Source organism: Staurois parvus, unplaced genomic scaffold (assembly GCF_062004578.1).
Source record: "Staurois parvus isolate SC_StPar_1 unplaced genomic scaffold, SC_StPar_1.0 ptg000361l, whole genome shotgun sequence".
Lineage (NCBI taxonomy): Eukaryota > Metazoa > Chordata > Amphibia > Anura > Ranidae > Staurois > Staurois parvus.
In genome coordinates, this window is record NW_028318157.1 from 3164560 (window position 1) to 3177573 (window position 13014).

General features: G+C 39.1%; 1 protein-coding gene across 1 annotated transcript in view; it reads left to right on the forward strand.

Annotated features, from left to right (window-relative positions):
* The window catches only part of NRK (Nik related kinase), a 335992-nt gene that overhangs the window by 251333 nt on the left and 71645 nt on the right, over positions 1–13014 (forward strand). The window contains exons 27-29 of the mRNA XM_089684925.1: positions 1144–1278; positions 4834–4934; positions 12792–12941. Coding sequence (XP_089541051.1) covers positions 1144–1278; positions 4834–4934; positions 12792–12941 — 386 coding nt within the window. The remainder of the gene's footprint in view (positions 1–1143; positions 1279–4833; positions 4935–12791; positions 12942–13014) is intronic.

Here is a 13014-nt window from a genome sequence, read left to right on the forward strand (position 1 = left end):
AAGACTGTGAATCACGTAGTATGATATCAGGTCTCCCAAGCCCAGCTTAGGCTCTCAAGAGATTATATCTCTTGAGAATATATAATCACTTGTTGCAATTGAAATAGAATAGTTATATAAATGAGTGGTGCCGATCGATATGGAGGTTATCATTTTGTTTCTTAAAGTGATGGTTACAAGGAGCAATCTCATGCATATATTGCCAAGTCCCCATCCAATCTATTTGGAGTTGATTAATTCACATAGTCCCAAAAGTGCACACCATTCAGGCTTGAAAATTAGCAATAATATCGATAGACCTTGAAAGACGAGTGTAACATGATTTATGCTTCACTGAATCCATGGGCCCAAACCAAAGTTTAAGGCATTTCACTGTAGGTCCATCCAGTCTATTTCACTGTAAAGTCCATCCAAAGCAATAACGGCATTCCACAAAATAAAAGTCCATCCAGAACAGTAAAGGCAATCAATAGTGGTTCTTCTCTATAGAACGGGACAGTACCTCTATCACGCAACACGTTTCATCGCTACCTGTGGGAGTTTTTTTCAAGAGAGCTGATTGCCTTTGTGTTTCAGGCTGTCAAATCATATATAATAATAAATACACTCAAAATGGTGCAAATGCCCCAACACAGTCAGCCTATCTGACTTCCTAACACAGTCAGCAAAATAAAGATTCTATTTTTGATACAATTATATTGAATTGGAAAATAATTAGTATTTTTTATTTATAGATATACTGTAGATTTTAATTTTTTTGTATTTAAGAAACACCTGAAGCACCTGTTCTGTACAGTATTTGCTGTTTATTATTATGCTGACACACTCCCAGTGTTCAATGAAGATCTTTTTTTATTGTGCAATACTGGTCCACTTACTTCCTTTTTTTGTGTGCTTTTAATTCTCTGGCACCTGTTCCAGTCAATGGCCCCTTCCAAGCAGCAGACATTTAAAACACCAGCCCCAGAGTACTGGGCACATGACCCTTATTGAACATGATCTGCTTACCACAACAGCTTGCTTCTTTAGTATCTTAATCCATTGGCCCTGTAATATTCCTTTCCAGTTATGTCACTCATATTCCTTTACAGTAGGTACCATCACATACTTATTTAGTTATTTTTCTATTGTTTTCCACATAAGGCAAAAAAAACAAGCTCAGGGTTTATTACTTGTCCTGGCTGAGAAATAAAATTCTGCGCAATGATCCAGATGTAGAGAAGAGGCAAGGATGGGTTTCTGTAGGAGATTTGGAAGGCTGTGTACACTACAAAGTTGGTAAGTAAACATTCTGGGTTATTTTCAGTTAAAAAAAAATGCAGTATACATTATGTAGTTTCAGACAAGCCAGCTAAAAATCCTGTTGAGGTTTCTACATGCTCCAAGTTCACCATGTTGGATTATGGTAGACTGACACTCATTGTTGCATAAATCCCAAGTGGAAGTTTTATATTAAGTTTGTCAACACCTTTATATTAAGTTTATCAACACCAACACCTTATGTTACCTAAATAAAGAAATGTATTTGAGTAATAAGTCTGAAAACACAGGACTTGGTAGCCAGAGACCTATAGTTTGATAACGTTCTGTGATGATCCTCTGCTTTATTACATTTTCATAGTCCACTTTTCCATAATTTTGCACTGTACACAAAAAATAGACCAACCTGAACCACTTCTTTTTCTTTTGAAACTTTCAGCTGAATTCTAAAAGGAACATGGCTTTCTGTTGAGAAACATGAATAGAATCTAAAATGAGATGGAATGAAAAACAAACCACATAATGGCATTTTTCTATAGTTCCAAAGCAGATGTTCACCTCATAACACAATAAAGAAAAAAACCTGGTCATTTGCATTTGGTCTATAGAACTGTTTCAATGTGTAGGTGTTCCCAAATTTTTAATCCAGCTAATTCCAAGAAATGCCTGATTATAATATAAATACTATGTGGGCTGAAGCCCAATTGCGATTGACTGCACTCAATTAGTGTGATAAAGCACTTTAGTTACTGATAATGATCCTGCATGTCACTTAATAAGCAGAAAGAAAGTTTTACTTTGTGTGAATAAAAGAAAATTATACAGTAGGTTCTTTTATTGTATTAATTGTAAAATGAGTTGAGAGAATGGTTTACAGTTTACTTCAGGTGACACAAGATAGACAGTTACTGCCTATTGAGCAATGCAGTGGCTTGTAGTAACCAAACACATCATGGCATTAATAATGATATGTTACAGGCCTTTTTCAACCAGGGTGCCTTCAGGTTTCTTCAGGTGATGCCTTGGCAAAATGCCTCAAAATTGCCCAAAAGTTGTATACAAGCCAGCAGGAGTATCAAGCTTGCCCTTTCATTACATAGAGTCACAGGTTTTCATTGTGCACCATTACGACCTTCCAGCGACTGATATCCTAACATTCAATGACATTATTGGTTGAAAAAGAGTATGTTTGGTGCTTGAACAGCATGCTGAAATAGTAGTCTATACCAGTATGCAAAAGTGTATTTGCTTTGGAAATATAAAATCACGTGCTTTGAGATTGTGTGGAATTTTAAGGGGTGCCTTGATTGACTAAAAGGTTGAGAAACACTGCTTTACTAGTAGTAGCAGAAGTGATCCTGATAACCTTGCTTTTTACACACATTTTTCCTTCCTCTTGCATTTTTTTATTGGACACCATGGTAACCCCAAACATCTTTGTGTCCCTCTCCTCTAGAAAAGTTTAGTTTCAGACTCTTCATATTACTGGTGACTCTTCAAATAGCATCTGTAGGAGTCATGGCTAACATACATATGTGCTTCCACTTCTGCAAAGACTGTATTATTGATCAGTCATCTTAAATGATTTATTGGTTGCATTGTTTCTTTGTTGGCAAAAATCTTCCAATTGGACAAATAGACCAAATTGCAATGGGAACATTTTTTTTTTCTTTGACAATCCTTTCCAACTTGCATTAAGATACATAACCCATAGGGCTTCAGTCATAATTCCGACCTACTGCTTATGCATTTTAATGTCAGCTTATCTTTTTAGCCTTGTATAAACCTCTCTAACGAAATTTCTCTTCTGATGCTTAATATGCTTCTTGTCCAGATTGTACTCATCCATCAAGCCTAACTTTGTTGGGTCATCTCTACACAATGGTTACATTGCATGGACTTTTGTTTTTTTGCAGCCAGACTAACTATGTAACTATGTACACCATACCACTACTATACCACACAGAATATTATTATTTTTATTATACAGTATTTGTATAGCGCCAAAATGTTTGCTCAGCGCTGTACATTATAGTGGGAGACAGTACATGAGAAAATACAGTAACAATACAATACATGAGGGGTTCGAGGGCCCTGCTCCTTGGAGCTTACAATCTAGGAGGGAGAGGATAGTGGTACAGGAGGAAATGGCTGTGGGGGATGGAGTGGTAGGAGGAGTGGAGGAGATCGGATGTCAGGTGAGGGCGGGGTAGGCTTCCCTGAAGAGATGGGTTTTCAGGGTGTGCCTAAAGGTGAGGAGGGTAGGTGACAGTTTGATGGATTGGGGTAGTGAGTTCCAGAGGATGGGGGAAGACCTGGAGAAGTCCTGGAGTCGGACATGGGAGGAGGAGACCAGGGAGTTAGAGAGTAGGAGGTCTTGTGAGGAGCGAAGAGTACGTGTTGGGTGGTATTTGGATATCAGGTTGGTGAGGTAGTTTGGGGCAGTATTATGAATAGCTTTGTACGTCAATGTTAGTAGTTTGAATTTTATGCATTGGGTAATCGGAAGCCAGTGGAGGGAATGACAGAGGGGGGTGGCGGATGCGGAGTGGTTGGTAAGGTGGATGAGTCTGGCCGCTGAGTTCAGGATAGACTGAAGCGGGGATAGTCTGTGATGAGGTAGGCCGATGAGGAGGGAGTTACAATAGTCGAGTCGTGAGATAATAAGGGAGTGAATGAGTTGTTTAGTAGTGTCTGGGGTTAGGAACGAATGTATTTTGGAGATGTTGCGGAGGTGGAGCCTGCATGAATTTGCCAGCGATTGGACATGGGGCTGGAAGGACAGATTGGCGTCTAGAGTGACTCCTAGAACTTTGGCTTGCGGGGTGGGACTGATGGTGGCGTTATTGGTCATGATGGAGAGGATAGAGAAACAATTAGTTTTAAATTTGCTGTTGATCTTTCACATGCCTTTAAGTGTACTGTTCACCCTGCATTTTCACATCCAAGATGAAGGTGATGGTCAGCAGCAACATTTAATAAATTATTGTATTCCCTTATTTCATGCTGTTATCCTGTGTAGTGGAACTGCAATCATATTTAATAAAGCATTATAGTATACATTTTTTGCAGAGGTGGTACACACCCTTTAAAATAGCCACAATAACTGATTTTTTTACCATATTCATGACTGATTATTCTGTGAATGTACAGTATGTGGCATATAGGCAGTGTGGCAAGAAGATGATCCATTTTGATTTCTTATCCAATGGTTCCTTCTCAGATCTGGCCAGTACATACTACGATGTACTCAAGGACATGTCTTCAGAGTTTCTGAAAACAAATATCATGCAGAATATTCATATTCCCCAGCTGGCAGATCTACATTACCAATAACTACTGACAAAACTATGAAGGCTTCCATTGTAAGCAGGGGCATGGTATTCAGCATCTTGTAATTTTCCTTTGCATACTGAAGTGTATGTCCTAAATCCTTGACTGAAGATGGGTTAATTTGAATGATAACCGTTTTATTTGTCTGTTTAACTTTACTGGCAGAGATAAAGTGATTCTGTGCTATGCGCCTTAGTGCATATTTTTGTACTGTTAACAATATTTTTTGTTTCTTTGTAGTTAAATATGAGAGAATAAAATTCCTTGTTATTGCTCTGAAGAACTCTGTAGAAGTATATGCATGGGCGCCAAAGCCATACCACAAATTTATGGCCTTTAAGGTGAGTTATCCATCATTTCTGTATAAAATGTGCCAGTTGTGCACTGAACGGTGATGGTCCAACTACCGTTAAATTGTGCCTTCCAAAATATACATCCATTCTCTTCCTTCCTCCTAAAAGGATTCCTAATTTATCATAAATTTATTGTATCTGTTTAACATATGGTATATCATTTCCGGTCTATTATAAACTATCATATTTGTCTTGCAGCCATTGCATGCAAATACCATTGTTGTTAAGTGATAATGTGAAGCATGCACAATTATTTCATATTTTGGCATTCCATTTTTAAATTTGCTTTGGCCTTTCAGTTTTTAAAGTTGCTTTGACTTTCTAGTAATGCATCACTCTATACAACATATTCCAATCACCATGGGTACTACAAAACAACTACTTAAATCTGCAAGTATATCTCAAGCCAAACATTTTTTCATTTTAAGTATTTAAGTAGAGTTGGGAATCATTAAAACCTCTGTCAATTTTTTGCCTTCATTTCCTCTCTTGAGGACACAACAGGAAGTCAGAGCAAATCTCTCCAAAGTGAGGTAAATTTCCCCCTGATTGTCACTAAAGTAATTATTGTAACTCTTCTGAGCTCCAAGGCTGACAACACATGTTGTGAAGATATTGATCCTTCACTAAGAAATTCTCAATAGTGAGACTTCTGGCAGTCCTCAAAACCATTGTGAATGTCTGCAATCATCCATGCAATTAGTGATGGGCCAAACACACACACCCCGCCCCCCCCCCCCCCGTTCGGTTTGCAGTCAAAAACCGAAGGAAAATTCGACCGTGAACTTCAAACCCAGGGGTCAATTCACTAAGCGGTATCTTACTGCATTCAAGTATGCGGTAAGATACCGGACAGCATTTTTCAAAAAAAATGTTGGCATTCACTAGAAAATGTTACTAAAATGAGTTATATTATATGTCATGCAGTATTTTAATAGCGAAAACTCCCCACTGACAGCTGCATGTAAAAAGAATTGCAATTAAAAATTTAGCAAAAAATGGAGTGGGGTTCCCCCCATCCATACCATGCCCTTTGGGATGCTAGGGAGGCTACACAACGATCTAACAAAAGCCTATATACACTTTTCAAAGTAATACATTTCCATATTTCACAATGCCAACAAATCTAATTTTTTAAAAGCCAATCTGGCCAGGCAAAAACTCCAGACTCCACTCAGGATGAGAAAAACGATCAGCTTCTGATCACAGGACATTAGCTCATCATTGTGGTCAAGCTTTACAGTCAGTCATTTGCAGAACCAAAATTTGTAAATGCCTTATAAGAATATAAAAATCAGAAGTGTATTAAGTTTTGCTTGGTTATACCAAACAGTTTAAACGTTCACACCTAAATTATTATTATTACATAGTATTTATATAGTGTCAACAGTTCGCTCAGCGCTGTACATTACAATGGGAGACAATACATGAGACAGTACAATAACAATACAATGCAATACACGAGGGGTTCGAGGGCCCTGCTCCTTGGAGCTTACAATCTAGGAGGGAGGGGATAGTGGCACGGGAGGGATAGCTGTGGGGGATGGAGTGGTAGGAAGAGTGGAGGAGATCGACAATTAGCTGAGGGCGGGGTAGGCTTCCCTGAAGAGATGGGTTTTCAGGGTGCGCCTAAAGGTGAGAAGAGTAGGTGATAGTCTGATGGATTGGGGTAGGGAGTTCCAGAGGATGGGGAAAGCCCTGGAGAAGTCTTGGAGGCGGGCATGGGAGGAGGAGACCAGGGAACTAGAGAGAAGGAGGTTTTGTGAGGAGCGGAGAGTACGTTTTGGGTGGTATTTGGATATCAGTGATGTAGTTTGGGGCAGTGTTATGGACAGCTTTGTATGCCAGTGGAGGGATTGGCAGAGGGGGGTGGCGGATACGGTGTGGTTGGTAAGGTGGATGAGTCTGGCCGCAGTATTCAGGATCGACTGAAGCGGGGATAGCCTGTGGTGAGGTAGGCCGGTGAGGAGGGAGTTACAGTAGTCAAGTCGTGATATGATAAGGGAGTGAATGAGTTGCTTAGTAGTTTCCGGGGTTAGGAACGGATGTATTTTGGAGATGTTGGAGGTGGAGTCTACATGAGTTTGTCAGCGATTGGACCTGGGGCTGAAAGGACAGATTGGAGTCTAGGATGACACCAAGTACTCTGGCTTGCGGGGTGGGACTGATGGTGGCATTGTTGGTCATGATGGAGAAGTCAGGGGGGGCGTGGGCTGGGGGGGAAAACTAGGAGCTCGGGTTTGAAAAGGTTCAGTTTGAGGAAGTGGATTGACATTCAATCCGATATGTTGTTCAGTAGGCTAGTGATACGGGTGGAGACTGAAGGGGTGAGGCGAGGGGTAGAGAGATAGTGTCACATACCTGATGGGAGACTGAAATGACGAGGTCGGCCTCACTTGTGTCACTAGCCCTGACCCCGCTGGAGTTGGAACAGAAGGAGTCTAGGACCCGGGGGAACAAGAGCGCCAGTAGTTGTTGTTTGCAGCTCTTGCAGATGATGACCTTGGAAGGCTGATGATCCTCTGATTTTGGCACAGTAGTAGTAGTCAGAGCAGGTTTTTTAGATTGCCAGGCGTGCACCAGAGCAAGGCAGGTTATGAGGACAATAGACAGGGTCAGTGTCATGGGATAACCAGGGTCATCAATAGTCGGGCAGCATGGTACAGAATCATAAGGAAAAGCCAAGGTCAGGAGCAGAGCCGAAGTCAGGAACCAGTATCAATCAGGAGAGCAATCAAAGTCAGGTGAGGAACAAGCCGGGTCAGCAACAAAGGAATCAACAGGAACAAGCAGGACACGGGGAAGCTGAAGACCAGTCAGCACTGAACATGAGCAGAGACACTCCTTTAAATAGGCTGTCTGGCGCCAATCTTCGCCGTGCGTGTGCGCGATCGCGCATTTCTGCGCGCATGCGCACAACCGGCAATTCTCCTGCGGGAATTCCTATGCGCATTTCCGATCGCGGTTCGACTTTCTGGAAGTCCCTTACAGATAGATTTGCATGTCATCAGCATAGAGATGGTAGTTGAAGCCATGAGAGTGTATCAGTTGGCCAAGGGAGGAGGTGTAGATGGAGAAGAGAAGGGGCCTGAGGACAGAACCCTGAAGGACTCCAACAGAGAGGGGGAGGTGGCAGCGTTATAGGTAACACTGAAGGAGTGGTGTGATAGATAGGAAGAGAGCCAGGAGAGAGCGGAGTCTCTGAGGCCAAGAAAGTGTAGTTTTTTGAGGAGGAGGGGGTGGTCGACTGTGCCAAAAGCCGTGGAGAGGTCGAGGAGTAGGAGCACTGAATAGTGGCCATTAGCTTTGGCGGTTAGCAGGTCGTTGGTGAGTTTGAGTAGGGCAGTTTCGGTGGAGTGTAGGGGAAGGAAGCCAGACTGTAGGGGATCAAGGAGGTTGTTGTCGTTGAGGTGGGAGCTTAGCCAATTATAGACTAAGCGCTTAAGGAGTTTGGATGTAAATGGCAGCAGGGAGATGGGTCTAAGGTTGTTCAGGTCGGTGGGATCCAGGGAGGGTTTTTTAAGTATGGGAGTGATGTGTGCATGCTTCAGAGGAGAGGGGAATGCACCAGTAGAGAGGGAGAGATTAAAGATGTGGGTGAGGGAGCGTAAGATGGAGGAAGAGGGAGATTGTAGGAGTTTTGAGGGGACAGGGTTGAGGGGGCAGGTGGTGAGACGGGCTTCTGAGAAGACCTTAGTGACCTCTTCAGTGGTAAATAAGTCCAAGCATGAAGCAATTTTCATTCTTGTACCTATAAGCCGGCAGCAGAACCACACTTAATACAAAGCTAATACTCTTGTCCCAAGGGCTTGCATCTAAGAAAAATCTTTCACACTGTGCTTTTCACAAGAGGGAGAAGGTACCCAACTTCTGTTTTTATTAAAGGAACAGTTACCCTGTAAAATACCAATTTTGCTTAGCTTTTTTTAGCTTAATTTTCAAAAAACATATAGAAGAAAGTCACTAACAATTAACATTAAATAGGTTTGAATAATTGATTGATAAAAAATAAACTGCTACTATTTCACCAACTACTCATTTCTCCATGTTGCATGCTCCAGTTTCAGTAAATCTCCTTGAGAGTGTCCATTAGCACATGGCAAACACGCCTTCCCTTCAGGAGACATATTCAAGTGAACACAGGATTCTGTAGGGACTTCTAGTAATAAATCTTGTAATGAGCCCTAGTACTTTCAAGGCCAAATATTCATACTCGGCTTTGAGCTTTTATACAATCCAGAATAGGGGGTGACAAGGTAGATAATTTTGTTCATATCTGATTGGCTTCTCTAATTTTTTTGCACTTAATATGATGGCACTTTTTTTGCATATCGGGATAATATCTACAATTATAGTTAAAATTTAACAACTCATTGAAGACCTTTTGTTGAAAAAAAAAAAGCAAAATGTGGCTTCCTTTTCCATTCCTGCTAACCTTTGTACACCTGTTGTAGTTTTGATGGGTTTAGATAGAGCATTGAGCCAGTCAATTTCCAAGCCTGCTTGAAAACTACTTCAGATTACTTCTAAGTGTCTGGAGGCAAGCAATAATCAAAATTACGGTCCTGTGCTATTTCCTGCCACTTGGTATATTTTTGGTCTTGATAAACATTGTAGTGTTAGCTTGACTCATACTGTGAATAAAAATGATAACGTTTCGAGAAAGAAAAGGCTGAATGCCACTTTTGAAACAAATTAATAAAATGTATCTGTCATCTGTTAAATATTTTTATTGTTAAAGGCCTTAGAATTAAGTTCTTCACACTGTGATGGCCATTTATGTACTTTATAGTTTTTAAATAATCTTTATAAATGTTTAAAATGTATTGCATTTCATTTTACATTTTCTTCCATTTTAGTATGTTTTCTTAATGGGTTGTTCAGTCCAAATATCCCTTTATGAATCAAAAGCAATAAGTAGGACCTAACTAATTGAAAACCCCCACAATTTAATGCATATCATTTTTGGGACATTACAGGGCCCAATACTCTCCAGCAACATTACTAGAATGGTGTTTGTTTTTGTGAGCCTCTTCAATGTAAAACACTAGGCAAATATATATGAGCTGGAATTGGCATACTTTGGGCCTGCATTATTTTCATCTTTTTGGGAATAAAAAATGTTATGCCTGATGTGCCAAGCTGATACTGCCTGGGAAAGGGGATACGTTTTATTAAAATAACAGCTTATTGGCTAACTGATGCTGTTTGCTTTCCTGAAATTCATAGGTTTTTTAACCCTTGCCTACACCCTTAAAAACTCTAGACAATATAATACATTGTAGAACAATTTAACTTCTGTTTATGAATAAATTTAACATAGTTGCCCCTTTTAAATAAAACATTAATTCAAATCCTGGTGAAATTATATGAATCAAGAAGAATCATGGTTAAACCCTGAATCATTGAAAGGGGGCCATTGACTACTCCTATGAGTCTGATGTCACCTTTTGCTTAAAATTTTCATTATTCAGAGTTTCAGATTATCTCAATTTCAGAATCACAACAGTAACAAAATTCAACAAATCTGAATTAAATTATAACAAAACAAATTATCCAAATTCAAATTTGAAAATTATTTTGAAAATGAATGCAAATTCAAAGTGGAAACATTTTGCAATAAATATAGTAAGGGATGAAAGTGAAATAAGATGATGATTCCTAGAATAGAATAGAAAAGATTAGAATGGAATAAAATAAAACAGAATAGAATAAAAATGGAATACAAAATAGACTGAATATAGCCATCTTCTGAAATTTGAATTTCAAAGCAATTTGAAAATAATGAATATACAAAATAAATCTGAATATCAAAAATGAATTTAAAAAAAATAGTTTTAACAAAACGAATATGATTAAACAAATTTGTCAACTTAACGAACTGTCTTGGACTAGGTCACTTACAGACCATTTACCGTGATCTACCAGTGAGCCAAATTAATATGAGAATACGTGCACGTGGAAGTAAGACACTGACACCTCGCAGTAATGCCAACTTCCTAAAATTCTGTTTTATTGAGGAACTAACAGTATCATTTATAGGGCTTATGATGCAGGCAAAGCATATACATTGATTGGGTGAAAAGTCCACTGGGTTTCTGCGTGTTCGTCCATCCGTGTTGATATCTTCCAATCATTGTCCCCAAAGAGACTCATTCCCTTTTATGGGGGTTGTTTACATTAAAAGATACTTTTCTCCTAATGAGTCACCAAGGGTGAGACTCCGGATGAAGGCGCCATCTTAATTATCATCATTGTTCTGTCAACCTATATCTGATTGTTTACTTAAGAGAGTAAGGAATTTAAAGAGCAAGATACAGACAGTAGCAAGACTATAAAATTGTCATTTTACTGATCATCTAATAAAACGTGGACTGTCAATCACAATCCACTACAGAACGAATCCGAAACAAAACAATGTCTATCTCTATTTCTATCTTGCACATCGATACTCTTAAAGATGCAACACTGGATCTGATTAGTATGCCTTAACAATGCCTAGGCTGGAGAGTCACAATGTTTGTTCATTTTAATATGTAGAACCTTAAAGGCAAACATTTGCCAAAACTTTTATTTATCCAAAATATTTGTTTTATATAAAGGTAGGAAATACTAGATAGATTTGTATTTACTTTGTGTGCCTATTGCAGAGATTTCCTTTGACCTCTTGGAATAAATAAATCTTATAGAGGCCTTTAGTTCTACTTTACATATTTGTAGGTTACACTAACTGATAACTTTAAGTTGCCACCCTACATAGAAGGTGCTTTGAAGTGGGTCCAATAAGACCTTTTACTTCTTTAGCAGACAAATAAAAGCTAGAATGTCACATGTAGCCCTAACCAACTTCTATAGGTGTGCTGTGGAGTCAGTCCTTTTTTTGTGCTTTACTGTTCTGGGATTTGATCTGTACAGGATTTTAAAGCATTGCAGCAGGTGGTAAAAACAATACAGAGGAATACTTGCATGTGGTTTCCAACAGAGATATTTAAATAAATTGTTTCCTTTGGAAAGCAGGCTGTATTTAAAACCGTATTTTTTCACTCCTGCATGACCACCTTTCTCCTTTCTGAGGTCTATCAGAATGTACACATCCAGGCTAACGGACAGTTTTTATCCTACAGCTATACCAGTTTAACATGGTCAGTAATTGTATTTTGCCTATTTATTACTTTTATTTAAGATTTCTTTGTATACTGCTGCTATTTATTATACACTTTGTGCAGTCTACCTTTTGTCAAACTGGTCGGATGCATACAAGACAGCACTTCATTGTATCCAGTTCTTTGTGCCTGGGATGATTAAACTTGGACGTGATATACCAAAAAATGTTAACATGCTAGAAGTATGCAGCGCTTGCAGTTTTCCTTTGAATTCTTGTGAATTGCTGGCAACAGGTACTTTTGGCTTATTTCTAAATAGAGTGAAATGCCCCTTCTAAGCTCTCCGCAGGACAATTCCGGAAATGGTTCACGCTGCACCTACATGTCATGTTTTTATAAAATAGAAAGCACGGTGTTGAAAATGTAGTGTCCTAAAGAAATCTCACAAATAGGAAAAGAGCTCTGACAAATGACCCCAGGTCCTGTTACAGGATTCCACCCTCACCTAGAACTTTTTTGAACATTCAATACAATGAATGGCTTTTCAAAAAACATTTTATTGAGTCTTAAAGCAAATGAAACAGGAACCACATTTATGAAACACACAGCAGTGGTAAATATATATATATATATATATATGTGTGTTTTTAAATAAATTAACCCTGTAGCTATTTCTATATTGTGATGTACTAGCAGAAGCAGTTTTCTGCAAACATTTCATCCTTGTTTTGCCTTTTTACAGTCATTTTCATCTCTGCATCAGAAACCATTATTTGTTGATCTTACTGTTGAAAATGGACAAAGACTGAAGGTTATCTATGGATCTTCGGTGGGATTTCATGCCATTGATGTTGATTCTGGCACAGTATACGATCTATACTTACCCACCCATGTAAGTGCTATTTATTTATTTATTACAGGTACTTATACAGCCCCGTCAATTTGCACAGCACTTTACATATACT